This window comes from Salmo salar, chromosome 06 (assembly GCF_965601325.2).
Source record: "Salmo salar chromosome 06, fSalSal1, whole genome shotgun sequence".
Lineage (NCBI taxonomy): Eukaryota > Metazoa > Chordata > Actinopteri > Salmoniformes > Salmonidae > Salmo > Salmo salar.
Genome location: NC_138296.1, coordinates 54540595 through 54568561, shown reverse-complemented (window position 1 = coordinate 54568561; position 27967 = coordinate 54540595). Strand labels below are relative to the sequence as shown.

Genomic DNA, 27967 nt, shown 5'->3' with positions numbered 1-27967 from the left:
GTTCTTATTTTCCTCAATTATCAGTTAGAACAGAAAACCAGCAGGCTCGTAGGGCAGCGTTTCCCAAACTTGGTGTGCATTTAGGTTTTTGTCCTAACACTACACAGCTGATTCAGATTAACAAAGCTTGATGATTAGTTGATTATTTGAATCAGCTTTGTAGGGCTAGGGGAATAAAAAGAAAATGTGCAGCCCTTTGGGGTTCAGGTGACTGAGTGTGGGAAGCCTTTGTCATAGGGTAAAAGTAGAATACCCCTGGGCTGTAGGCTGCACACCTTGGGTCAAATATTAGATTCTGTAGCTGTGTATTTCATCAAAACAGTTCTGTTCTACAATGGTTAATTTCCTTGGCTCAGGGTAAGTAGTAGCAGGCCTAGAAGAGTCTTATGCGACGCAAACATTTGAGTTGTCTTCTTCCTCCTTTTTTAATCAATCAATCATAATAATTTGTCAAATGCCTTACAGGTTGTTTTGCCTATTGATGGCAGCTGTGGGCATACAAGCACAACAGACGCCTTCTATAAGTATGCATTTTGCACCCTGCAAATTCAAGCACTAAGCGTTTGACAATATCTTTTTTAGATTTTTAACTAAGCTTTCCCATTCCAGATGACCTCAATGCTGAATGCCTTGGTAACGTTATTCGTCTGAGTGTAGCTCCTCTTTTTGAAGAGGTCGACGCTGTCTTCAGTGAGTTTGTCTCGTATGATTCTCTTTCTCTCCTTTTCATAATTCATGGATTGATATTGTTTGTCAACTGTTGTGTTCACACCATCTCCATCCCTTCCAGATGACACACAAATCATAAACCTGACGCCTGGCCTTGCTACTCAGTGTGGATTCAGCTTTAAATTTGACCCAATGGGGAATGCCATATTTTTTGCTTCTCTTCAAAACTGCTTTTCCCAGACCATGGTAACCCTAAGCACTGTAGTGTTTGCTCTAACTTCAAATGGACAGTTTGCCTTTCAGTGTCACTGCAATTGCAACCCCGTAATGTAACAACGTCATTTTATTTAACCTTTGACACGGAGTCATGCTGAGGCCAGGCTCTTTTACAGATGAGCCCTGTATACACAAAGATACAAGTCAATATTTGCATCACTAGATGAAATAATTGAAAACAAACACTTTCTTCAGTAAAAAGGTCCTCAATCAGCCTGAGTTGCCGTAGAGCATGGAGGTTATTAGAAGTACGGTGCCAGAAACATTTAAGCAGTTTTACTTAACTCTGTGGATCTCCATAGTTAGCCACCCCTGAGACTGGGTCTGGTATCTCTTACTTCTAAGTTAACGATGAAGTAAGGTACAGCAGAAGTTTATGGAGGGCCAGCCAACTTTCTGATACAGACTGCAGTGATGTGTACTACTGAGCTCTTCTCCTGTAGTGTGGCTTCAATACAGTGGCAGCTGCATTCATATAGCCACAGTCTCTAACTTGCATGAATGTCAACTGAATTATTTGTTTTCTGCTATATAATGAGGCTTTTTTTTTTTTCCCCCCTTAATTTTAGGATGATAAGATGTTCAGCTTGGTCATGCAGTTCAGGCTGCCAGGAAACCACATGACTGAAGACCCTGTGTATAGAGTGGGCAAAACCTGTAGCTACACCCCCTGGACCTCCCGAGAGATTCTGTGCGACCGCAACTACATGGAGGCAAGTGAGCAGAGCATGCCCCAACGGAGATGTTTACAGTGGAGCTTAAATGATCTGTCTAGAGCTACAATTGTCCAGTGTTTCATTTCTTCTGTGTCTTGACCGTCTCTCAATTCCTCTCGCCTCTTCAAAATGCACATAGGACAACTTTAGCGGCGAGGAATCTTGGCCTATTCTCAGTGCATTTAAGGAGGCGAGTGGACAGATTGCGTTCCTATTGTATGGGAGGGAGAAAATGCATAGGGAATAATGGCCTTTCTTCTCTAGGTGTCTGTCAGAAGGACTCTTCCAGACATCCAAACCGTCCCTGAACAGCCCACTGGAGGCCCGAAAGCAAGGAGAGGAGCTGAGGTAGCCATGTTTCTGTAATTTCACTACAAAATGACAGGATGGCGCTAAACAAAATGTGCGTTTGTTTAATTCACGTTTCCATTTCCTGAGACAGGCTGTTGCTTCAGGATACAAAATGACAGCAGTCGTTTTTAGTCCTAGCAAGAAGGTCATGAATGTGGATGAGGTCCAAAGAAAGGGCTATGCAATAGCCAACACTCCCACACGGCTGGTGTTAAGAAGCCCTCATAATGCAGAGGAGACATACCTCCAGAATGTAAGCTCACTTCCTCCATGAACTGGGTCATGTTCAGTAGAGCAAACGGTGGCCCTACCTGAACTCTGCAACATATTGTTAATACGGTGTGCCCTACTGAACACGGCCCTGGTGTGGTTGCCCCCTGAACAGGTAGCTGGGGTTCCGATGCGGGTGCTCTCAACCTCAACCTTCTTTGAGCAGAAGTGGCTGGTGACTCGCGTAGATGCCACGGCTGTTTGTCCAACACCAGGTTGAGTGTGAAATAATGGACTAACTTGGCAAATTTAAGAACCTATAAACCCATTTCTTAATTGGCTCCAGACAAGACTTTCGTTTGTGTTATGTAGTGTTCAGTTGGGACAATGTCTTTGAATGGGATGAACTTTTTTTCAATAATGGCACATTTGTTTTCAGTTGCAAAATGTTCTGTTATGATGTGCACTTGGCTTCTTGTTTCACTGCAGGGGCAGTGGCCTTTACTCCAGAAGTGATCACCTGGTACATGCCCAAGCACATCGACCCACTTTTCTCCTCTGATGCCTTCACCATGTTGGAGGTGTACATGGGAATTGACGCTAAGAGGCTGGACACTGAGGAAATGGCTGCCAGAAACTACTCGGTTTTAGTCACAGAGGCTCATATTATTGTTGAAATTCCGGTGGGGGCGGTTGGCGGCTATTTCAAGGTCAGCGTTGGATGACTAAAATGTTCCTGTTTAATTTCTAAGTCAAATCTATTTGTAGAGCCCTTTTTACAGCAGCAGTTGTCAGTGCTTTGCAGTAACCCTTTGCCATCTCTCATGGGTAAACTCCTAGAAACGTTGTCTTGTGTAAAATGTTTCTTATTGAGCAATTGTCTGCTTAATCAGGCTAATATACAATGGATCGGTGGGTGTGTATACAGCCTGACACATTGGATTGCAAAATCGTGTGAATGTTGCATAAAATTACATTTAAACATACTCTACCGCTTGAAATTTGAGACCAATATCCACACTAAAGTATTGTTTACCAGGCTTTTTAGGGAGCCGGTAGCTTTGCCACTGGCAACTGAATGCAAGCAACGCTCGGTTACACTCGGCTACTGTTTACATTTGCGTGTCGGTTGCTTTGAAAATGCAAGTTGACAACCATATACCTACCAGCTCTCTAAAGTCTGGTAAACAATACTTTCCTTTGGATATTTTGTCTTTAAATTACGAGCGGCTGGAGGACAAACCACACAGATAACCGGTAGGCTTTTTTTAAAAACCTGTTTTGGCACTCCAATTGTGTATTACAGCCTGAATGCATCACTCGTCTCCCTTACAGAGCCATATTCAGGATGACAAGTACTTTGTCACTTACACCATTGAGCCCATGCTTGAGTTGCTGTGGATCGAGGAGGTCGCACACGAGGACACCAGATACAAAGTCCTCTTCCCTATCACAACACCTCCGATGGCCAGGCCTCCACAAGTTCGCAACTGTGAGTCTGGTTTAGTTAAATGGTGCCTATGGTAATTTGGGATGCCTGGGTTGTTCATTAGGCACAAGACTGAAACGGGGAGGCAATACCCGGACTTCTCCAATAACAAATGTCCATTTTCGACTTCCATTGTACCGCATTTCAAAATGTTTGCCAATGAACAGACACGCCCTTAGACACGGTTCCTGAGCAGGCAGTGTTTGTGCTTGAGTTGGGGACCTTCAACCTTGATGTGGAGCTGCTGAACATCACCTTTCCCACCATGGTGCTAACTGTTGCAGAGTGCAACGCCAGAGGCTTCAATGTTCAGGAGCAGAGATCCCTGGACAACACCTTGAAGACCTTCAGGATGGAGGTGCCCTTCTCAGACCCGGTGGTCTTTAAGGAGGTGTGTTTCTGTTAAATGCAAAGCCACACGCTACATGCCCTAATAAGTGGGCCACCAACAAAATAGAAATGATGGTGCAAATGTACTTTGTATCCCTCATTTACTCAAGTGTTTCCATTATTTTGGCAGTTGTATGCATTCACTTGCCAATAGTGCTTGATTTAGAGGAATGAGGGCAACATTGTTTTAATAGTCCCCATATGTGCTTGGTTGTCACTTGATGTTGACTAGAGTTCTGTTACAACAATGATGCTTTTAACTTCACTACAGAAAAGGGTGGAACAAGGTGTCACAACCTTCACTCTTCAGCTGATCTACGGCCTGGTCGTCTTTCCAGAGTACGCTCCTTTCTCTCACTCTGCCGTTGTGGACGCTGTACTGCTGGACATTGGTATGTAACTGGACTACGCCAAACTACTGTTGAATGGTTTCCTCTCGTTAATGATTGCCCTGAAAGGAAATTGGCAGTGAAAGCCACATGGTGGACTTGAGAGCCCAACTAGCCATACTGTAGGCTTTTCCTACGCGGTCTCTCTACAAAGAAAATGTTAAGCTTTAGAGTATTTGGACCCAGTGTCCTGTTCCTGATTTTCCAGGATCGTGTTTATTCAGTCCCACCGTAGCAAAAGATTTTGCAACCGAAAACAAGGGTTTCTTCTTGGACAAGTTCAAGTCCTGTTTTTTGTGCTTAATGAACACAACCCTGTTTGTCCTTGTAGTGCCACCCTCAGTCACTGGCAACTGTGATCAGGAGAACTTCCACATCACTGTGGACTACAGCAACCAAGAGCCCTTTTTCGTGGTCTTGGTTGGCAAGCGGCTGCTTAACCATGAGCTTGCTCAACAGTATTTAACAGAGGGCGACGCAGACTTCACCATCACGTTGCCCTTCTCTTCGCCGGACGCAGTGTTTGAGGTACGATGCTCTCCCAAAACATGTTAACCTAAATTGCTGCAGCTAGCCTCGCTTTCCTTACCCTGTATACAATATTGGACTAATGAACTCTCCCACTGGTTCCCAGTCGGTTCACTCGTCCTCTGTCAGGAGCAGACTGGATGTGGCTCTGTTGAATCCTTACAACAACATGACCATCAAATACTTTTCCCTGGCTTGCAGCTTCCTCAAAACGCTGACTGGTTGGTTCTCAAACAATTACTTCCGATAAATAGTCGTATGACATGGTTACCAAACCTGGGTTCCTTGGAAATACTGAGTCTAATAGTAGTGCCAGATGGGCATGGTTTGCACTTTTGGTGCTATTCCATTGGTTCTACTGTGCTTGGCAAGCTCAATTAACACAGAATCCAGGTCTGATAGCTACATGTCTTTTGCCCCCCCCCCCCTCCAAGAGTGTTTCTCTAATGGGACGATGACTGCGCTGGCGGTGAAGGTGGAGTCTGCTCCCAATCTGAACCCCGGTCAACTGACCCTGAGCGACCCCGCCTGTGGTCCCACCTACAGCGACGATCGCTTCGCCTACTTCCACTTCACTGTCAACTCCTGTGGCACCACCAGGAAGGTAAAATGACTATTACCCTGAGGTGATGGGTACTGTGTATTTACGGACTGTTTGCTTCTGCAGGCTGTAATAAGTCAATTCCCCTCTACTACATAGTTTATCAACAATGTGATGCTGTATGAGAACGAAATCTCCTTGCCAGATGAACTTGAGGTGAAGCTGAATGCCACGACGTCTTCAGAGGACGAATATCAGTGAGTGCATTACGCATCACAATTGTAGCTATTAGATTTTTATAGTAGTTTTTTCTTCCTTCACCAATTGCTCAATACTTGTGCCTCTACTACCAGTGTGTCCACTCCACTGCTTGAAGTTGCCTACATCCCTCTTTTTAGGTTAAAGGTTTCCTGCTACTATGTGGTCAACATCACTCGCACATTGGCCTTCCTCACCAGGCCGCGTGACAACGAGCCTTTTGCCGAGACTGGGACGGGTCGACTAATGGTCAGAATGAGACTCGCTCAGGGTAAGCGTGCACAAATATGATATATTACTAGTAGCGTTTGCTATAAGTGATTAGTGTTCATCGCGGCACAACAGGATATGATAAACGAGCCTTTCTCAATGGACAAGTTCAGATGGTACCTCGCTGTTTTGTGCCCACTGAACACGACCCCGGTTGTCTCGTCCTGTGTTCCAGACGCCTCGTATAACACGTTCTACCAGGAGGAGGACTATCCAGTGGTGAAATACCTGAAACAGCCTCTGCACTTTGAGGTGGAGCTGACCAGGTCCTCTGACCCCAAGGTTGCGCTGATGCTTGACCACTGCTGGGCCACCCTCAACGAGGACCGCGACTCCCGACCCCGGTGGAATCTCATCATTAATGGGTAACTTGTTGTTTTTTGGGCCTAAACAAGTGTTATTCCACAGGTGTGGTTCCTGAGTAATTAGCAACCGATCATGCTTGGCAGGCCATTTACTTTGGCTACCGTGGCTATGCCCCCATCCGTAGGTCATGAGTGGTCACAATGGTTTGAGCATTAAAACAATGTATGCGGTCTGTCACCAGATCTCCACCCAATTTAATTAACACGTATGGGAGATTCTGGCGTGGGGCCTGAGACGGCGTTTCACATCACCATCAACAAAAGATGGAATTTCTCGTGGAAGAATGGTGTTGCGTTCAAGACACTTGTAGAATCTATGCCAAGGTGCATTGAAGCTATTGTGGTTCGTGGTGGCCCTATTAACCATTTTTTTACGCGTACGATCACATGTTTGTTATCACTGAGGGGTCCCTGCAGCGTACCATTGGAACAGAACGTATGATGCAACAAACGACTCTAAACCGCATTGTCTGAATAAAACGTTAAGTACATTATACTTACGGTATGCTACAGTAGAAAGGACAATGCGTTACACAGAAAATAAGGCACTTTGATAGGAATGCAATAAATGTGCCAGGCCTGTTCTGACTAGATGTGCAAATGTCTGTATGCTTGGGCTTTCTCTTGAAGGAAAGTTTGGCCGGCTCGTGAAATGGGCTACTTTTGGGAATTAATGAGGCAAAGTTAGACGTTGAAAGGGCCTATAGAAAATTGCCAGGTAGTGTGCCTTGGTTTGAGGTCATCTGTCCACATTTTGGAACAGTGAGTGCATTCTGACATCACGTGCATAAACTAAACTCCCACTGGGGCGACTGTTGAAGATATTTGGAACTCGCGTGTGAAAAGGTTAAGACACTATGTTGGCGTTACCTGTACCTACACCTTTTTACTCAATGTTATCCTTTTGGTTTGCTACAGTTCAGTGTTGTGCCGAACTGATGGTCAGTCGAATGGAAATCAAGAGCGGCTGGCAAGCTTAGCTTGCCTTTCCGATTGGTTTTGGGTTGAATTGTGACCTCTTGCGTTTAAAACAGTTATTGCACTAAACATAAAGGATGGTTCACACGCCTGTGCAGCATGGAAGTTAATGTTTGAAACTGAATAGGATCAGTTGAAAGGATCCCCAGAAGTTGATGCCACTTTCAATGTAATTCCCTGTACCTGGGGAATGAGCTAATTGGGAGTTGCTAAACATGAACAAATACCACGGTCAAGTGTGGCAGCATCTTGCTAGCTAAAAAAATGTTACAGCACAGTACTCAAAAGAGTAGCTGGCTGGGTTTGTCATAAGCATTGATTTGGGTGAGCACTTCGCCACAGATGGAAACCGCTGGCCTATTTTTAACTTTGCCATCTTATCTCAAGAATTGAAATTGGGTAACTATATTGAAAGATGACTTTTCTACATTTTAATGGACACTGCAACCTTTGGTAGATGGGCAAATGACACTTTATTTTGCGGGTGCCTTTTCAGTAACTGGATGCAGTGTAGTGAAGCAACTTTATTGGTCAAAACCATTCATTTGGGGGATCGGGTTTGCAAAACGCTATCAAATCATGCAATTTTGCCGTTTTTAGGAAATGGTCGCAAAAACTTAAATTTGGCACCCCTATTTTAATTTGCTCCGGCGGCCATGTGGACACAAGGCTCATCTGTCACGGAGTAACTTTGCAGCTGTTTACTAAATGGTAGCAGTGTGAAAATGTTTTGTATATCATAGGAAAAGACACCACATGTGCATGAAATGGGCAGTTCAGATTTGTCACTTCAAGTGCAACTATATCATACTTGGCTTAAATCGTTGTGCAAAATCCTGAGAAAGCTCTGGCCATCGTCTGTCAGATCAAGTGGATTTGTACTGGTGTGGGCGTTTGTCTCTCTTCACAAATCCCTTTTTGCTAATATCTGGCAGTTAAACAAGAAACCTCCCAAAGATGCAAATTAAAAAGTGTGCCTAAACTGTCAATGCGTCGGTTACTTTGTATAGTAGAGCTGCTCCCTTCACAGAAGTCCTCCACGTGTGAATCCGATGCCGTGGGTGTAGAATTTATTTTGTGTGACCAATTTTTCCGACAGCGGAAGAATTGCATGAAATTCTTAATTCAAATGATTGCGTTGTTGATGATACCGACTGTATATTCGGCAACTTTTGGTTAAACCACGATCAATATTCAGGTAGTCTGACCATTCTGGATCATTTAGATCTCACCACATGAGAATGCATTCATGTCAATGTAATTGAATATACATGTTGGATGTAGAATTGTCTTTTTTCAAGACAAAGGTAAAAGAGTTTTGGTGGGAAAAGCCTGTTAACAAAGACATTCCTTTAGTTCATACTGGAGGGGGAGAAAGAACCCACTTCTCCTGTAAATTGATCTGATCCTCACAGGACAGTCGTGACACCACCATAAGACTTCGTACACAAGGCGGTTGGGGTTTACAGCGTTTTCTTGTGCCTAACTTAGTCCCTCTCTCTACACTGGCAGCTGTGAGAACCCGGAGGATCCATACCGTGTGGTCTTCCACCCGGTGGTAGCTGATGCCAGGGTCCACTTCCCCCCTCACGTCAAACGCTTTGAGGTCCATATGTTTTCCTTCGCTGAGGATGCGGTTGAGCCGAGGGGCCAGGTAACAAAGTTCACCCAATCTTTATTGGTTAATTTTGTTTGACTGGCAATCATCCCTTTTTTAAAATCTTTGATTCCTAGGTCTTTGTCCATTGTGACGTGGTCATCTGTGATGCCAGTAGTCCCACTGGTGGCCCCTGTAGTGGACAATGTGTGAATCAGGACAACCCGAAAAGAGGTCGGTCTTGTTTTATGCTTTTCAGACCCTGTCAGACCATAACTGAACTAATGGGTTCTCTCTCTCTCTCTCAACAGGTCAACGACATGTCAAAGACCTCTTTGAGGAACATCATTTATATGTTTCTTCTGGATACATTCTTTGGGTGTAATGTCTTGTTCTAACATGTCAAATAAAGTGTTCTATATAACAATTAAGTTTGCTTTACTTGCGCGGCAACAATCCTAACCGTTGGAGCTACCTTAATTGTATCTGATTTGCATTTAACACCACGGCGCATGTACTTTAGTGGACGTAGTAGGCTTGTCATCTGACGTGTATCAATCAACCCTTTTGTAAGCATGGAACTCTGAACCATCCACCGGAGATAAGTGTTGCACACTAATTTCCCGTCTAGGACAAACAATAGGTGTGAAAACAAAAGCTTTCCAATGTCCAGTAGGAAGAACTGACTCAATGTTATAGCAGATGGTGGTTTGCCAGCAGGGCTGTGGTTGGATGCAGGCCCCAGGGAGCGCAGCGGTGTTAATTTTCAACTGAAATTACAACTTTCCTTGATACCTCTCACTAGCTTGGTTTCCATCCAAATATGGACATTTCTTTATTAATGATATGCATGTCAATCTCAAATGGGAAGAGCTTGACTTCATCACTACTTGTTTTTGTAAGAAGTGTTGACAAGCTGAATGTACCGAGCTGTCTGTTTTTTAAAACTACCCATGCATATGCCACCACAGGTCTCTTCACAATCTCAGGATCAGATTCAAAGAAACACCTTACGGAACAGCGGGGACTGTGAAGAGACAGTGGTTCCTCCTTTAAAAGTTGCGGGACTTAGAGGTACCCAGCTTCATTGCTCCAGACCACCACAAGGGGGAGTTGGCGCACTCATTATGCATTTGGGTCCCAAGGTCTTTGTTCATGACCAATCGTTCCAAAGACGAATTTTGACGCGAGCCACCCTTGCCTTGTGGCGTTCAACGAAGCTGGCTGACAAAACAGATGGAAGGTGTCTTAACGAGTCAAGCAAATGTACAATTTGAGAGGAATATGTTAATGTGCGTCTATATTTTGTCAAAGGTAAATTAGCTAGTGTTAGGAGAATGAATTTGTCTTTTTAGGGACTCCTGAGAACCAGCAAACCAGGCTGTTGTCTTGTGAAACAGTGGATGTAAAGAATCTAGCTGGCTAACTATTTACTTGCTTATTGTGTCGGATTAAAAATGACTATGTAGCCGATCTGGGTATGGACCCTAAAACGTAAAGTTCATACCAATCTATGAAGCCTAGAGTAGAATATATTGTGCCAAGGATGCAAGTCCCCATATTGTAGCCTGTACATTGACTATATTCACTGATCATGTGCGGTTCAGGTATGACAGATTCTTTTTCAGTCATATCAAACGCCATTGTTTAAATGATGCGGTGTCTGCATGCATGTATTACACTTCAACTGTTTACTGCTCCTGGGCAGTATCAATGATTACACATTGTGTAACTATGCAATAGACTAAACATGATTGATTTGTAATTCATATAAAGGGGGGGGGGGAAAAAAACCCTATGCATATCTGAGGACCACCGGCTAGTATTTCAACCAGTGGAGAATATGAAATGCTTTATTGAAGTGTATTTATAATAATACAATTAAAATGCAAGTTCAATCTTGGGCGGCCAGAGCGTTGGACTAGTAACCGGAAGGTTGCAAGATCGAATCCCCGAGCCGACAAGGTAAAAATCTGCCCCTGAACAAGGCCGTCATTAACTGACTTGCCTAGTTAAATAAAGGTAGGCAAATCTGTATCTTCAATGCACGTATGGTGTGCATTAGAAGACGAGGTAAGAACAGCGGCAGACGGCATATGATTCATGGATGACAGTGCTACCCTAATATTCTCTCAGCGCAATTGTGATGACCTGTCTCCTAACCTTGGGGGGGCCAGTGACGGGACTGGCTTCCTCTCACATCAAAACATACCTGCAGACGAGAGAGCATGATTAACATGGTCAGTCCATCTTAAATCAGGAGGTGAAATGCAAAACTGACCTTGGATCATTAACTCTGGGATTTCAATGTAAAGCATGTCTTTAATAATACTTTGTGTTGACTCAATCAAGTGACATCTCACCTATGATCATTCTGTGCCCTCTGTCAGCCAGTTCAGATGCGGGAGGGGTTCACCAAAACAGCTGATATAACCTAGAGGATTTAGTGGCTACAGAGTACTTTAAGCTGAAAAACAGACCCACGAGGATAATGCCAACAGGTGTCTGCGTCACACAGTATCTTCTTTCAGAGTGTACCTGAAATATTTAAATATAGAGGGCTGTGTTTCTCACCACTTGGTTATTGTGAGGCTAACCCCCAGGGAAATCATGACTTGGCAGCAACAGATAGTCCAGTGAAAATGGCTGTGTTTATGTGGAGTAAATTAGCAGCTGACATCTTAAGGGTTTTGTAATTCATGCATGTGAGACAGGTTCCATGTACAACAAGACAGGCAGACATGGAGAAAAAAAACAGAACAGTTTAATTACCTCTGGTTATGGACACTTTTTATGCCAGCAATAAAGCTTCCACTGCCTGGTCCTCAGGTCAGCTCGCTCTCTGAAAGTAAAGAAAACAATAACTGAGATATGACCGTTCAATCTAAAGCAGCACATGTCATTTTTTAGGATGCGTCAATACAGCCCAGTGCCGCTTACCTGAGATGCCATCTTCGTAGGTGTCCGCTTTGACATCCTTTTGTGTCGGGGGCGGGAATGTGCTTTCAGAAGAATTATTTGAAAATAAAGGTTTTGCTCTCGACACAAATGTACCTCCATAGCATATAACAATTTGCCTGTGATTAACCACACCTTCATACAAACGTGCTACTGTATGCAGAATTCTTGACGCGCAACTGAAGACGCTGCCCTATCCTGCCAGCACGCCCACAAGCGAGCCATTCGGTTGTGCTAATAGTTGGGCTAATAGCTGAACAATAGACTATTCGACCTTTACTAAAGAGTAGTCTAATAGCCGAGCTAAACCCAACTACACACACAACCCCTCATTCAATTACTCAAACGGTGAAGTGTGAGGAGCAGGAACAGCTATAACCCTCAAACTCACCTCTGGGCCTCAAAGCCAGATCCACTGCATTTCTTCATTGTTCTCCTCTAATCAGGCACTGATCTAGACCTGGGACACCAGGTGGGTGTAATTCATTATCAAATCAAATTTCTTTATATAGCCCTTCTTACATCAACTGATATCTCAAAGTGCTGTACAGAAACCCAGCCTAAAACCCCAAACAGCAAGTAATGCAGGTGTAGAAGCACGGTGGCTAGGAAAAACTCCCTAGAAAGACCAAAACCTAGGAAGAAACCTAGAGAGGAACCAGGCTATGAGGGGTGGCCAGTCCTCTTCTGGCTGTGCGGGGTGGAGATTATAACAGGACATGGCCAAGATGTTCAAATGTTCATAAATGACCAGCATGGTCAAATAATAATAATCACAGTAGTTGTCGAGGGTGCAACAAGTTAGCACCTCAAGAGTAAATGTCAGTTGGCTTTTCATAGCCGATTATTGAGAGTATCTCTTCCGCTCCTGCTGTCTCTAGAGAGTTGAAAACAGCAGGTCTGGGACAGCAAGGAGTCATCATGCCAGGTAGTCCTGAGGCATGGTCCTAGGGCTCAGGTCCTCCGAGAGAGAAGAGAGAAAGAAAGAAAGAATTAGAGAGAGCATACTTAAATTCACACAGGACACCGGATAAGACAGGAGAAATACTCCAGATATAACAGACTGACCCTAGCCCCCCGACACATAAACTACTGCAGCATAAATACTGGAGGCTGAGACAGGAGGGGTCAGGAGACACTGTGGCCCCATCCGATGATACCCCCGGACAGGGCCAAATAGGCAGGATATAACCCCACCCACTTTGTCAAAGCACAGCCCCCACACCACTAGAGGGATATCTTCAACCACCAACTTACCATCCTGAGACAAGGGCGAGTATAGCCCACGAAGATCTCCGCCACGGCACAACCCAAGGGGGGGGGGGGGGGGCGCCAACCCAGACAGGAAGACCACGTCAGTGACTCAACCCACTCAAGTGACGCACCCCTCCTAGGGGACGGCATGGAAGAACACCAGTAAGCCAGTGACTCAGCCCCTGTAATAGGGTTAGAGGCAGAGAATCCCAGTGGAGAGAGGGGAACCGGCCAGGCAGAGACAGCAAGGGCGGTTCGTTGCTCCAGAGCCTTTCCGTTCACCTTCACACTCCTGGGCCAGACTACACTCAATCATAGGACCCCCTGAAGAGATGAGTCTTCAGTAAAGACTTAAAGGTTGAGACCGAGTCTGCGTCTCTCACATGGGTAGGCAGACCATTCCATAAAAATGGAGCTCTATAGAAGAAAGCCCTGCCTCCAGCTGTTTGCTTAGAAATTCTAGGGACAATTAGGAGGCCTGCGTCTTGTGACCGTAGCGTACGTGTAGGTATGTACGGCAGGACCAAATCGGAAAGATAGGTAGGAGCAAGCCCATGTAATGCTTTGTAGGTTAGCAGAAAAACCTTGAAATCAGCCCTTGCCTTAACAGGAAGCCAGTGTAGGGAGGCTAGCACTGGAGTAATATGATCAAATGTTTTGGTTCTAGTCAGGATTCTAGCAGCCGTATTTAGCACTAACTGAAGTTTATTTAGTGCTTTATCCGGGTAGCCGGAAAGTAGAGCATTGCAGTAGTCCAACCTAGAAGTAACAAAAGCATGGATACATTTTTCTGCATCATTTCTGGACAGAAAGTTTCAGATTTTTGCAATGTTACGTAGATGGGAAAAAAGCTGTCCTTGAAACAGTCTTGATATGTTCTTCAAAAGAGAGATCAGGGTCCAGAGTAACGCCGAGGTCCTTCACAGTTTTATTTGAGACGACTGTACAACCATCAAGATTAATTGTCAGATTCAACAGAAGATCTCTTTGTTTCTTGGGACCTAGAACAAGCATCTCTGTTTTGTCCGAGTTTAAAAGTAGAAAGTTTGCAGCCATCCACTTCCTTCTGTCTGAAACACAGGCTTCTAGCGAGGGCAATTTTGGGGCTTCACCATGTTTCTTTGAAATGTACAGCTGTGTGTCATCCGCATAGCAGTGAAATTTAACATTATGTTTTCGAATGACATCCCCAAGAGGTAAAATATATAGTGAAAACAATAGTGGTCCTAAAACGGAACCTTGAGGAACACCGAAATGTACAGTTGATTTGTCAGAGGACAAACCATTCAGAGGCAAACTGCTATCTTTCCGACAGATGAGATCTAAACCAGGCCAGAACTTGTCCGTGTAGAGCAATTTGGGTTTCCAATCGCTCCAAAAGAATGTGGTGATCGATGGTATCAAAAGCAGCACTAAGATCTAGGAGCACGAGGACAGATGCAGAGCCTCGGTCTGATGCCATTAAAACGTCATTTACCACCTTCACAAGTGCAGTCTCAGTGCTATGATGGGGTCCAAAACCAGACTGAAGCGTTTCGTATACGTTGTTTGTCTTTAGGAAGGCAGTGAGTTGCTGCGCAACAGCTTTTTCTGAGAGGAATGGAAGATTCGATATAGGCCGATTCGTTTTTTATATTTTCTGGGTCAAGATTTGGCTTTTTCAAGAGAGGCTTTATTACTGCCACTTTTAGTGAGTTTGGTACACATCCGGTGGTTAGAGAGCCGTTTATTATGTTCAACATAGGAGGGCCAAGCACAGGAAGCAGCTCTTTCAGTAGTTTAGTTGGAATAGGGTCCAGTATGCAGCTTGAAGGTTTAGAGGCCATGATTATTTTCATCATTGTGTCAAGAGATATAGTACTAAAAACACTTTAGTGTCTCCCTTGATCCTAAGGTCCTGGCAGAGTTGTGCAGACTCAGGACAACGGAGCTTTGGGAGGAATACTAGCAGATTTAAAGAGGAGTGCCGTAATTTGCTTTCTAATGATCATGATCTTTTCCTCAAAGAAGTTCATGAATTTAATTACCGCTGAAGTGAAAGCCATCCTCTCTAGGGGAATGCTGCTTGGGCTTTTTAGTTAGCTTTGCGACAGTATCAAAAAGAAATTTCGGATTGTTCTTATTTTCCTCAATTATCAGTTAGAACAGAAAACCAGCAGGGCTCGTAAGGGCCAGCGTTTCCCAAACTTTGGTGTGCATTTAGGTTTTTGTCCTAACACTACACAGCTGATTCAGATTAACAAAGCTTGATGATTAGTTGATTATTTGAATCAGCTTTGTAGGGCTAGGGGAATAAAAAGAAAATGTGCAGCCCTTTGGGGTTCAGGTGACTGAGTGTGGGAAGCCTTTGTCATAGGGTAAAAGTAGAATACCCCTGGGCTCGTAGGCTGCACACCTTGGGTTCAAATATTAGATTCTGTATGCTGTGTATTTCATCAAAACAGTTCTGTTCTACAATGCGTTTAATTTCCTTGGCTCAGGGTAAGTAGTAGCAGGCCTAGAAGAGTCCTTATGCGACGCAAACATTTGAGTTGTCTTCTTCCTCCTTTTTAATCAATCAATCATAATAATTTGTCAAATGCCTTACAGGTTGTTTTGCCTATTGATGGCAGCTGTGGGCATACAAGCACAACAGACGCCTTCTATAAGTATGCATTTTGCACCCTGCAAATTCAAGCACTAAGCGTTTGACAATATCTTTTTTAGATTTTTAACTAAGCTTTCCCATTCCAGATGACCTCAATGCTGAATGCCTTGGTAACGTTATTCGTCTGAGTGTAGCTCCTCTTTTTGAAGAGGTCGACGCTGTCTTCAGTGAGTTTGTCTCGTATGATTCTCTTTCTCTCCTTTTCATAATTCATGGATTGATATTGTTTGTCAACTGTTGTGTTCACACCATCTCCATCCCTTCCAGATGACACACAAATCATAAACCTGACGCCTGGCCTTGCTACTCAGTGTGGATTCAGCTTTAAATTTGACCCAATGGGGAATGCCATATTTTTTGCTTCTCTTCAAAACTGCTTTTCCCAGACCATGGTAACCCTAAGCACTGTAGTGTTTGCTCTAACTTCAAATGGACAGTTTGCCTTTCAGTGTCACTGCAATTGCAACCCCGTAATGTAACAACGTCATTTTATTTAACCTTTGACACGGAGTCATGCTGAGGCCAGGCTCTTTTACAGATGAGCCCTGTATACACAAAGATACAAGTCAATATTTGCATCACTAGATGAAATAATTGAAAACAAACACTTTCTTCAGTAAAAAGGTCCTCAATCAGCCTGAGTTGCCGTAGAGCATGGAGGTTATTAGAAGTACGGTGCCAGAAACATTTAAGCAGTTTTACTTAACTCTGTGGATCTCCATAGTTAGCCACCCCTGAGACTGGGTCTGGTATCTCTTACTTCTAAGTTAACGATGAAGTAAGGTACAGCAGAAGTTTATGGAGGGCCAGCCAACTTTCTGATACAGACTGCAGTGATGTGTACTACTGAGCTCTTCTCCTGTAGTGTGGCTTCAATACAGTGGCAGCTGCATTCATATAGCCACAGTCTCTAACTTGCATGAATGTCAACTGAATTATTTGTTTTCTGCTATATAATGAGGCTTTTTTTTTTTCCCCCCTTAATTTTAGGATGATAAGATGTTCAGCTTGGTCATGCAGTTCAGGCTGCCAGGAAACCACATGACTGAAGACCCTGTGTATAGAGTGGGCAAAACCTGTAGCTACACCCCCTGGACCTCCCGAGAGATTCTGTGCGACCGCAACTACATGGAGGCAAGTGAGCAGAGCATGCCCCAACGGAGATGTTTACAGTGGAGCTTAAATGATCTGTCTAGAGCTACAATTGTCCAGTGTTTCATTTCTTCTGTGTCTTGACCGTCTCTCAATTCCTCTCGCCTCTTCAAAATGCACATAGGACAACTTTAGCGGCGAGGAATCTTGGCCTATTCTCAGTGCATTTAAGGAGGCGAGTGGACAGATTGCGTTCCTATTGTATGGGAGGGAGAAAATGCATAGGGAATAATGGCCTTTCTTCTCTAGGTGTCTGTCAGAAGGACTCTTCCAGACATCCAAACCGTCCCTGAACAGCCCACTGGAGGCCCGAAAGCAAGGAGAGGAGCTGAGGTAGCCATGTTTCTGTAATTTCACTACAAAATGACAGGATGGCGCTAAACAAAATGTGCGTTTGTTTAATTCACGTTTCCATTTCCTGAGACAGGCTGTTGCTTCAGGATACAAAATGACAGCAGTCGTTTTTAGTCCTAGCAAGAAGGTCATGAATGTGGATGAGGTCCAAAGAAAGGGCTATGCAATAGCCAACACTCCCACACGGCTGGTGTTAAGAAGCCCTCATAATGCAGAGGAGACATACCTCCAGAATGTAAGCTCACTTCCTCCATGAACTGGGTCATGTTCAGTAGAGCAAACGGTGGCCCTACCTGAACTCTGCAACATATTGTTAATACGGTGTGCCCTACTGAACACGGCCCTGGTGTGGTTGCCCCCTGAACAGGTAGCTGGGGTTCCGATGCGGGTGCTCTCAACCTCAACCTTCTTTGAGCAGAAGTGGCTGGTGACTCGCGTAGATGCCACGGCTGTTTGTCCAACACCAGGTTGAGTGTGAAATAATGGACTAACTTGGCAAATTTAAGAACCTATAAACCCATTTCTTAATTGGCTCCAGACAAGACTTTCGTTTGTGTTATGTAGTGTTCAGTTGGGACAATGTCTTTGAATGGGATGAACTTTTTTTCAATAATGGCACATTTGTTTTCAGTTGCAAAATGTTCTGTTATGATGTGCACTTGGCTTCTTGTTTCACTGCAGGGGCAGTGGCCTTTACTCCAGAAGTGATCACCTGGTACATGCCCAAGCACATCGACCCACTTTTCTCCTCTGATGCCTTCACCATGTTGGAGGTGTACATGGGAATTGACGCTAAGAGGCTGGACACTGAGGAAATGGCTGCCAGAAACTACTCGGTTTTAGTCACAGAGGCTCATATTATTGTTGAAATTCCGGTGGGGGCGGTTGGCGGCTATTTCAAGGTCAGCGTTGGATGACTAAAATGTTCCTGTTTAATTTCTAAGTCAAATCTATTTGTAGAGCCCTTTTTACAGCAGCAGTTGTCAGTGCTTTGCAGTAACCCTTTGCCATCTCTCATGGGTAAACTCCTAGAAACGTTGTCTTGTGTAAAATGTTTCTTATTGAGCAATTGTCTGCTTAATCAGGCTAATATACAATGGATCGGTGGGTGTGTATACAGCCTGACACATTGGATTGCAAAATCGTGTGAATGTTGCATAAAATTACATTTAAACATACTCTACCGCTTGAAATTTGAGACCAATATCCACACTAAAGTATTGTTTACCAGGCTTTTTAGGGAGCCGGTAGCTTTGCCACTGGCAACTGAATGCAAGCAACGCTCGGTTACACTCGGCTACTGTTTACATTTGCGTGTCGGTTGCTTTGAAAATGCAAGTTGACAACCATATACCTACCAGCTCTCTAAAGTCTGGTAAACAATACTTTCCTTTGGATATTTTGTCTTTAAATTACGAGCGGCTGGAGGACAAACCACACAGATAACCGGTAGGCTTTTTTTAAAAACCTGTTTTGGCACTCCAATTGTGTATTACAGCCTGAATGCATCACTCGTCTCCCTTACAGAGCCATATTCAGGATGACAAGTACTTTGTCACTTACACCATTGAGCCCATGCTTGAGTTGCTGTGGATCGAGGAGGTCGCACACGAGGACACCAGATACAAAGTCCTCTTCCCTATCACAACACCTCCGATGGCCAGGCCTCCACAAGTTCGCAACTGTGAGTCTGGTTTAGTTAAATGGTGCCTATGGTAATTTGGGATGCCTGGGTTGTTCATTAGGCACAAGACTGAAACGGGGAGGCAATACCCGGACTTCTCCAATAACAAATGTCCATTTTCGACTTCCATTGTACCGCATTTCAAAATGTTTGCCAATGAACAGACACGCCCTTAGACACGGTTCCTGAGCAGGCAGTGTTTGTGCTTGAGTTGGGGACCTTCAACCTTGATGTGGAGCTGCTGAACATCACCTTTCCCACCATGGTGCTAACTGTTGCAGAGTGCAACGCCAGAGGCTTCAATGTTCAGGAGCAGAGATCCCTGGACAACACCTTGAAGACCTTCAGGATGGAGGTGCCCTTCTCAGACCCGGTGGTCTTTAAGGAGGTGTGTTTCTGTTAAATGCAAAGCCACACGCTACATGCCCTAATAAGTGGGCCACCAACAAAATAGAAATGATGGTGCAAATGTACTTTGTATCCCTCATTTACTCAAGTGTTTCCATTATTTTGGCAGTTGTATGCATTCACTTGCCAATAGTGCTTGATTTAGAGGAATGAGGGCAACATTGTTTTAATAGTCCCCATATGTGCTTGGTTGTCACTTGATGTTGACTAGAGTTCTGTTACAACAATGATGCTTTTAACTTCACTACAGAAAAGGGTGGAACAAGGTGTCACAACCTTCACTCTTCAGCTGATCTACGGCCTGGTCGTCTTTCCAGAGTACGCTCCTTTCTCTCACTCTGCCGTTGTGGACGCTGTACTGCTGGACATTGGTATGTAACTGGACTACGCCAAACTACTGTTGAATGGTTTCCTCTCGTTAATGATTGCCCTGAAAGGAAATTGGCAGTGAAAGCCACATGGTGGACTTGAGAGCCCAACTAGCCATACTGTAGGCTTTTCCTACGCGGTCTCTCTACAAAGAAAATGTTAAGCTTTAGAGTATTTGGACCCAGTGTCCTGTTCCTGATTTTCCAGGATCGTGTTTATTCAGTCCCACCGTAGCAAAAGATTTTGCAACCGAAAACAAGGGTTTCTTCTTGGACAAGTTCAAGTCCTGTTTTTTGTGCTTAATGAACACAACCCTGTTTGTCCTTGTAGTGCCACCCTCAGTCACTGGCAACTGTGATCAGGAGAACTTCCACATCACTGTGGACTACAGCAACCAAGAGCCCTTTTTCGTGGTCTTGGTTGGCAAGCGGCTGCTTAACCATGAGCTTGCTCAACAGTATTTAACAGAGGGCGACGCAGACTTCACCATCACGTTGCCCTTCTCTTCGCCGGACGCAGTGTTTGAGGTACGATGCTCTCCCAAAACATGTTAACCTAAATTGCTGCAGCTAGCCTCGCTTTCCTTACCCTGTATACAATATTGGACTAATGAACTCTCCCACTGGTTCCCAGTCGGTTCACTCGTCCTCTGTCAGGAGCAGACTGGATGTGGCTCTGTTGAATCCTTACAACAACATGACCATCAAATACTTTTCCCTGGCTTGCAGCTTCCTCAAAACGCTGACTGGTTGGTTCTCAAACAATTACTTCCGATAAATAGTCGTATGACATGGTTACCAAACCTGGGTTCCTTGGAAATACTGAGTCTAATAGTAGTGCCAGATGGGCATGGTTTGCACTTTTGGTGCTATTCCATTGGTTCTACTGTGCTTGGCAAGCTCAATTAACACAGAATCCAGGTCTGATAGCTACATGTCTTTTGCCCCCCCCCCCCTCCAAGAGTGTTTCTCTAATGGGACGATGACTGCGCTGGCGGTGAAGGTGGAGTCTGCTCCCAATCTGAACCCCGGTCAACTGACCCTGAGCGACCCCGCCTGTGGTCCCACCTACAGCGACGATCGCTTCGCCTACTTCCACTTCACTGTCAACTCCTGTGGCACCACCAGGAAGGTAAAATGACTATTACCCTGAGGTGATGGGTACTGTGTATTTACGGACTGTTTGCTTCTGCAGGCTGTAATAAGTCAATTCCCCTCTACTACATAGTTTATCAACAATGTGATGCTGTATGAGAACGAAATCTCCTTGCCAGATGAACTTGAGGTGAAGCTGAATGCCACGACGTCTTCAGAGGACGAATATCAGTGAGTGCATTACGCATCACAATTGTAGCTATTAGATTTTTATAGTAGTTTTTTCTTCCTTCACCAATTGCTCAATACTTGTGCCTCTACTACCAGTGTGTCCACTCCACTGCTTGAAGTTGCCTACATCCCTCTTTTTAGGTTAAAGGTTTCCTGCTACTATGTGGTCAACATCACTCGCACATTGGCCTTCCTCACCAGGCCGCGTGACAACGAGCCTTTTGCCGAGACTGGGACGGGTCGACTAATGGTCAGAATGAGACTCGCTCAGGGTAAGCGTGCACAAATATGATATATTACTAGTAGCGTTTGCTATAAGTGATTAGTGTTCATCGCGGCACAACAGGATATGATAAACGAGCCTTTCTCAATGGACAAGTTCAGATGGTACCTCGCTGTTTTGTGCCCACTGAACACGACCCCGGTTGTCTCGTCCTGTGTTCCAGACGCCTCGTATAACACGTTCTACCAGGAGGAGGACTATCCAGTGGTGAAATACCTGAAACAGCCTCTGCACTTTGAGGTGGAGCTGACCAGGTCCTCTGACCCCAAGGTTGCGCTGATGCTTGACCACTGCTGGGCCACCCTCAACGAGGACCGCGACTCCCGACCCCGGTGGAATCTCATCATTAATGGGTAACTTGTTGTTTTTTGGGCCTAAACAAGTGTTATTCCACAGGTGTGGTTCCTGAGTAATTAGCAACCGATCATGCTTGGCAGGCCATTTACTTTGGCTACCGTGGCTATGCCCCCATCCGTAGGTCATGAGTGGTCACAATGGTTTGAGCATTAAAACAATGTATGCGGTCTGTCACCAGATCTCCACCCAATTTAATTAACACGTATGGGAGATTCTGGCGTGGGGCCTGAGACGGCGTTTCACATCACCATCAACAAAAGATGGAATTTCTCGTGGAAGAATGGTGTTGCGTTCAAGACACTTGTAGAATCTATGCCAAGGTGCATTGAAGCTATTGTGGTTCGTGGTGGCCCTATTAACCATTTTTTTACGCGTACGATCACATGTTTGTTATCACTGAGGGGTCCCTGCAGCGTACCATTGGAACAGAACGTATGATGCAACAAACGACTCTAAACCGCATTGTCTGAATAAAACGTTAAGTACATTATACTTACGGTATGCTACAGTAGAAAGGACAATGCGTTACACAGAAAATAAGGCACTTTGATAGGAATGCAATAAATGTGCCAGGCCTGTTCTGACTAGATGTGCAAATGTCTGTATGCTTGGGCTTTCTCTTGAAGGAAAGTTTGGCCGGCTCGTGAAATGGGCTACTTTTGGGAATTAATGAGGCAAAGTTAGACGTTGAAAGGGCCTATAGAAAATTGCCAGGTAGTGTGCCTTGGTTTGAGGTCATCTGTCCACATTTTGGAACAGTGAGTGCATTCTGACATCACGTGCATAAACTAAACTCCCACTGGGGCGACTGTTGAAGATATTTGGAACTCGCGTGTGAAAAGGTTAAGACACTATGTTGGCGTTACCTGTACCTACACCTTTTTACTCAATGTTATCCTTTTGGTTTGCTACAGTTCAGTGTTGTGCCGAACTGATGGTCAGTCGAATGGAAATCAAGAGCGGCTGGCAAGCTTAGCTTGCCTTTCCGATTGGTTTTGGGTTGAATTGTGACCTCTTGCGTTTAAAACAGTTATTGCACTAAACATAAAGGATGGTTCACACGCCTGTGCAGCATGGAAGTTAATGTTTGAAACTGAATAGGATCAGTTGAAAGGATCCCCAGAAGTTGATGCCACTTTCAATGTAATTCCCTGTACCTGGGGAATGAGCTAATTGGGAGTTGCTAAACATGAACAAATACCACGGTCAAGTGTGGCAGCATCTTGCTAGCTAAAAAAATGTTACAGCACAGTACTCAAAAGAGTAGCTGGCTGGGTTTGTCATAAGCATTGATTTGGGTGAGCACTTCGCCACAGATGGAAACCGCTGGCCTATTTTTAACTTTGCCATCTTATCTCAAGAATTGAAATTGGGTAACTATATTGAAAGATGACTTTTCTACATTTTAATGGACACTGCAACCTTTGGTAGATGGGCAAATGACACTTTATTTTGCGGGTGCCTTTTCAGTAACTGGATGCAGTGTAGTGAAGCAACTTTATTGGTCAAAACCATTCATTTGGGGGATCGGGTTTGCAAAACGCTATCAAATCATGCAATTTTGCCGTTTTTAGGAAATGGTCGCAAAAACTTAAATTTGGCACCCCTATTTTAATTTGCTCCGGCGGCCATGTGGACACAAGGCTCATCTGTCACGGGAGTAACTTTGCAGCTGTTTACTAAATGGTAGCAGTGTGAAAATGTTTTGTATATCATAGGAAAAGACACCACATGTGCATGAAATGGGCAGTTCAGATTTGTCACTTCAAGTGCAACTATATCATACTTGGCTTAAATCGTTGTGCAAAATCCTGAGAAAGCTCTGGCCATCGTCTGTCAGATCAAGTGGATTTGTACTGGTGTGGGCGTTTGTCTCTCTTCACAAATCCCTTTTTGCTAATATCTGGCAGTTAAACAAGAAACCTCCCAAAGATGCAAATTAAAAAGTGTGCCTAAACTGTCAATGCGTCGGTTACTTTGTATAGTAGAGCTGCTCCCTTCACAGAAGTCCTCCACGTGTGAATCCGATGCCGTGGGTGTAGAATTTATTTTGTGTGACCAATTTTTCCGACAGCGGAAGAATTGCATGAAATTCTTAATTCAAATGATTGCGTTGTTGATGATACCGACTGTATATTCGGCAACTTTTGGTTAAACCACGATCAATATTCAGGTAGTCTGACCATTCTGGATCATTTAGATCTCACCACATGAGAATGCATTCATGTCAATGTAATTGAATATACATGTTGGATGTAGAATTGTCTTTTTTCAAGACAAAGGTAAAAGAGTTTTGGTGGGAAAAGCCTGTTAACAAAGACATTCCTTTAGTTCATACTGGAGGGGGAGAAAGAACCCACTTCTCCTGTAAATTGATCTGATCCTCACAGGACAGTCGTGACACCACCATAAGACTTCGTACACAAGGCGGTTGGGGTTTACAGCGTTTTCTTGTGCCTAACTTAGTCCCTCTCTCTACACTGGCAGCTGTGAGAACCCGGAGGATCCATACCGTGTGGTCTTCCACCCGGTGGTAGCTGATGCCAGGGTCCACTTCCCCCCTCACGTCAAACGCTTTGAGGTCCATATGTTTTCCTTCGCTGAGGATGCGGTTGAGCCGAGGGGCCAGGTAACAAAGTTCACCCAATCTTTATTGGTTAATTTTGTTTGACTGGCAATCATCCCTTTTTTAAAATCTTTGATTCCTAGGTCTTTGTCCATTGTGACGTGGTCATCTGTGATGCCAGTAGTCCCACTGGTGGCCCCTGTAGTGGACAATGTGTGAATCAGGACAACCCGAAAAGAGGTCGGTCTTGTTTTATGCTTTTCAGACCCTGTCAGACCATAACTGAACTAATGGGTTCTCTCTCTCTCTCTCAACAGGTCAACGACATGTCAAAGACCTCTTTGAGGAACATCATTTATATGTTTCTTCTGGATACATTCTTTGGGTGTAATGTCTTGTTCTAACATGTCAAATAAAGTGTTCTATATAACAATTAAGTTTGCTTTACTTGCGCGGCAACAATCCTAACCGTTGGAGCTACCTTAATTGTATCTGATTTGCATTTAACACCACGGCGCATGTACTTTAGTGGACGTAGTAGGCTTGTCATCTGACGTGTATCAATCAACCCTTTTGTAAGCATGGAACTCTGAACCATCCACCGGAGATAAGTGTTGCACACTAATTTCCCGTCTAGGACAAACAATAGGTGTGAAAACAAAAGCTTTCCAATGTCCAGTAGGAAGAACTGACTCAATGTTATAGCAGATGGTGGTTTGCCAGCAGGGCTGTGGTTGGATGCAGGCCCCAGGGAGCGCAGCGGTGTTAATTTTCAACTGAAATTACAACTTTCCTTGATACCTCTCACTAGCTTGGTTTCCATCCAAATATGGACATTTCTTTATTAATGATATGCATGTCAATCTCAAATGGGAAGAGCTTGACTTCATCACTACTTGTTTTTGTAAGAAGTGTTGACAAGCTGAATGTACCGAGCTGTCTGTTTTTTAAAACTACCCATGCATATGCCACCACAGGTCTCTTCACAATCTCAGGATCAGATTCAAAGAAACACCTTACGGAACAGCGGGGACTGTGAAGAGACAGTGGTTCCTCCTTTAAAAGTTGCGGGACTTAGAGGTACCCAGCTTCATTGCTCCAGACCACCACAAGGGGGAGTTGGCGCACTCATTATGCATTTGGGTCCCAAGGTTTTGTTATGACCAATCGTTCCAAAGACGAATTTTGACGCGAGCCACCCTTGCCTTGTGGCGTTCAACGAAGCTGGCTGACAAAACAGATGGAAGGTGTCTTAACGAGTCAAGCAAATGTACAATTTGAGAGGAATATGTTAATGTGCGTCTATATTTTGTCAAAGGTAAATTAGCTAGTGTTAGGAGAATGAATTTGTCTTTTTAGGGACTCCTGAGAACCAGCAAACCAGGCTGTTGTCTTGTGAAACAGTGGATGTAAAGAATCTAGCTGGCTAACTATTTACTTGCTTATTGTGTCGGATTAAAAATGACTATGTAGCCGATCTGGGTATGGACCCTAAAACGTAAAGTTCATACCAATCTATGAAGCCTAGAGTAGAATATATTGTGCCAAGGATGCAAGTCCCCATATTGTAGCCTGTACATTGACTATATTCACTGATCATGTGCGGTTCAGGTATGACAGATTCTTTTTCAGTCATATCAAACGCCATTGTTTAAATGATGCGGTGTCTGCATGCATGTATTACACTTCAACTGTTTACTGCTCCTGGGATATCAATGATTACACATTGTGTAACTATGCAATAGACTAAACATGATTGATTTGTAATTCATATAAAGGGGGGAAAAAAACCCTATGCATATCTGAGGACACCGGCTAGTATTTCAACCAGTGGAGAATATGAAATGCTTTATTGAAGTGTATTTATAATAATACAATTAAAATGCAAGTTCAATCTTGGGCGGCCAGAGCGTTGGACTAGTAACCGGAAGGTTGCAAGATCGAATCCCCGAGCCGACAAGGTAAAAATCTGCCCCTGAACAAGGCCGTCATTAACTGACTTGCCTAGTTAAATAAAGGTAGGCAAATCTGTACTTCAATGCACGTATGGTGTGCATTAGAAGACGAGGTAAGAACAGCGGCAGACGGCATATGATTCATGGATGACAGTGCTACCCTAATATTCTCTCAGCGCAATTGTGATGACCTGTCTCCTAACCTTGGGGGGGCCAGTGACGGGACTGGCTTCCTCTCACATCAAAACATACCTGCAGACGAGAGAGCATGATTAACATGGTCAGTCATCTTAAATCAGGAGGTGAAATGCAAAACTGACCTTGGATCATTAACTCTGGGATTTCAATGTAAAGCATGTCTTTAATAATACTTTGTGTTGACTCAATCAAGTGACATCTCACCTATGATCATTCTGTGCCCTCTGTCAGCCAGTTCAGATGCGGGAGGGGTTCACCAAAACAGCTGATATAACCTAGAGGATTTAGTGGCTACAGAGTACTTTAAGCTGAAAAACAGACCCACGAGGATAATGCCAACAGGTGTCTGCGTCACACAGTATCTTCTTTCAGAGTGTACCTGAAATATTTAAATATAGAGGGCTGTGTTTCTCACCACTTGGTTATTGTGAGGCTAACCCCCAGGGAAATCATGACTTGGCAGCAACAGATAGTCCAGTGAAAATGGCTGTGTTTATGTGGAGTAAATTAGCAGCTGACATCTTAAGGGTTTTGTAATTCATGCATGTGAGACAGGTTCCATGTACAACAAGACAGGCAGACATGGAGAAAAAAAACAGAACAGTTTAATTACCTCTGGTTATGGACACTTTTTATGCCAGCAATAAAGCTTCCACTGCCTGGTCCTCAGGTCAGCTCGCTCTCTGAAAGTAAAGAAAACAATAACTGAGATATGACCGTTCAATCTAAAGCAGCACATGTCATTTTTTAGGATGCGTCAATACAGCCCAGTGCCGCTTACCTGAGATGCCATCTTCGTAGGTGTCCGCTTTGACATCCTTTTGTGTCGGGGGCGGGAATGTGCTTTCAGAAGAATTATTTGAAAATAAAGGTTTTGCTCTCGACACAAATGTACCTCCATAGCATATAACAATTTGCCTGTGATTAACCACACCTTCATACAAACGTGCTACTGTATGCAGAATTCTTGACGCGCAACTGAAGACGCTGCCCTATCCTGCCAGCACGCCCACAAGCGAGCCATTCGGTTGTGCTAATAGTTGGGCTAATAGCTGAACAATAGACTATTCGACCTTTACTAAAGAGTAGTCTAATAGCCGAGCTAAACCCAACTACACACACAACCCCTCATTCAATTACTCAAACGGTGAAGTGTGAGGAGCAGGAACAGCTATAACCCTCAAACTCACCTCTGGGCCTCAAAGCCAGATCCACTGCATTTCTTCATTGTTCTCCTCTAATCAGGCACTGATCTAGACCTGGGACACCAGGTGGGTGTAATTCATTATCAAATCAAATTTCTTTATATAGCCCTTCTTACATCAACTGATATCTCAAAGTGCTGTACAGAAACCCAGCCTAAAACCCCAAACAGCAAGTAATGCAGGTGTAGAAGCACGGTGGCTAGGAAAAACTCCCTAGAAAGACCA

At 44.2% G+C, this 27967-nt stretch overlaps 2 protein-coding genes across 4 annotated transcripts; both read left to right on the top strand.

The window, feature by feature from the left end:
* The first annotated feature begins 215 nt into the window (after nt 1–215).
* On the top strand, nt 216–9454 carry LOC145879863 (uncharacterized). 2 transcript variants are annotated; one of them, XM_082976741.1, is made up of 21 exons: nt 216–357; nt 466–524; nt 610–690; nt 791–915; nt 1515–1658; nt 1926–2009; nt 2104–2265; nt 2398–2497; nt 2712–2932; nt 3558–3714; nt 3891–4102; nt 4373–4493; nt 4822–5018; nt 5125–5239; nt 5453–5622; nt 5719–5816; nt 5958–6088; nt 6263–6452; nt 8943–9084; nt 9165–9261; nt 9339–9454. In XM_082976741.1, the coding sequence occupies exons 1-21, from the start codon at nt 335–337 to the stop codon at nt 9410–9412; spliced, it is 2703 nt and encodes a 900-aa protein (XP_082832867.1). In that variant the 5' UTR covers nt 216–334; the 3' UTR covers nt 9413–9454. The 2 variants fall into 2 exon arrangements, with proteins under 2 accessions (XP_082832867.1, XP_082832866.1); XM_082976740.1 differs by having other exon boundaries at nt 3879–4102.
* Nucleotides 9455–15807: 6353 nt separating this feature from the next.
* LOC145879866 (uncharacterized) lies at nt 15808–24817 on the top strand. 2 transcript variants are annotated; one of them, XM_082976748.1, is made up of 20 exons: nt 15808–15887; nt 15973–16053; nt 16154–16278; nt 16877–17020; nt 17288–17371; nt 17466–17627; nt 17760–17859; nt 18074–18294; nt 18920–19076; nt 19253–19464; nt 19735–19855; nt 20184–20380; nt 20487–20601; nt 20815–20984; nt 21081–21178; nt 21320–21450; nt 21625–21814; nt 24306–24447; nt 24528–24624; nt 24702–24817. In XM_082976748.1, exons 1-20 carry the CDS (start codon nt 15818–15820, stop codon nt 24773–24775), a joined length of 2691 nt encoding a protein of 896 aa, XP_082832874.1. In that variant the 5' UTR covers nt 15808–15817; the 3' UTR covers nt 24776–24817. The 2 variants fall into 2 exon arrangements, with proteins under 2 accessions (XP_082832874.1, XP_082832873.1); XM_082976747.1 differs by having other exon boundaries at nt 19241–19464.
* Nucleotides 24818–27967: the final 3150 nt, after the last annotated feature.

Excerpts from the sequence above, each read along its gene's own strand:
- LOC145879863 (XM_082976740.1), top strand. The coding sequence starts at position 335 with ATGGTTAATTTCCTTGGCTCAGG. Across the intron at positions 5,817-5,957 it reads TCTTCAGAGGACGAATATCA|GTTAAAGGTTTCCTGCTACT; the intron begins GTGAGTGCATTA and ends CCCTCTTTTTAG. Across the intron at positions 6,089-6,262 it reads CAGAATGAGACTCGCTCAGG|ACGCCTCGTATAACACGTTC; the intron begins GTAAGCGTGCAC and ends CCTGTGTTCCAG.
- LOC145879866 (XM_082976747.1), top strand. The coding sequence starts at position 15,818 with ATGCCTTACAGGTTGTTTTGCCTATTGATGGCAGCTGTGGGCATACAA. Across the intron at positions 16,279-16,876 it reads ACTGCTTTTCCCAGACCATG|GATGATAAGATGTTCAGCTT; the intron begins GTAACCCTAAGC and ends CCTTAATTTTAG. Across the intron at positions 17,628-17,759 it reads AGGAGACATACCTCCAGAAT|GTAGCTGGGGTTCCGATGCG; the intron begins GTAAGCTCACTT and ends CCCCCTGAACAG.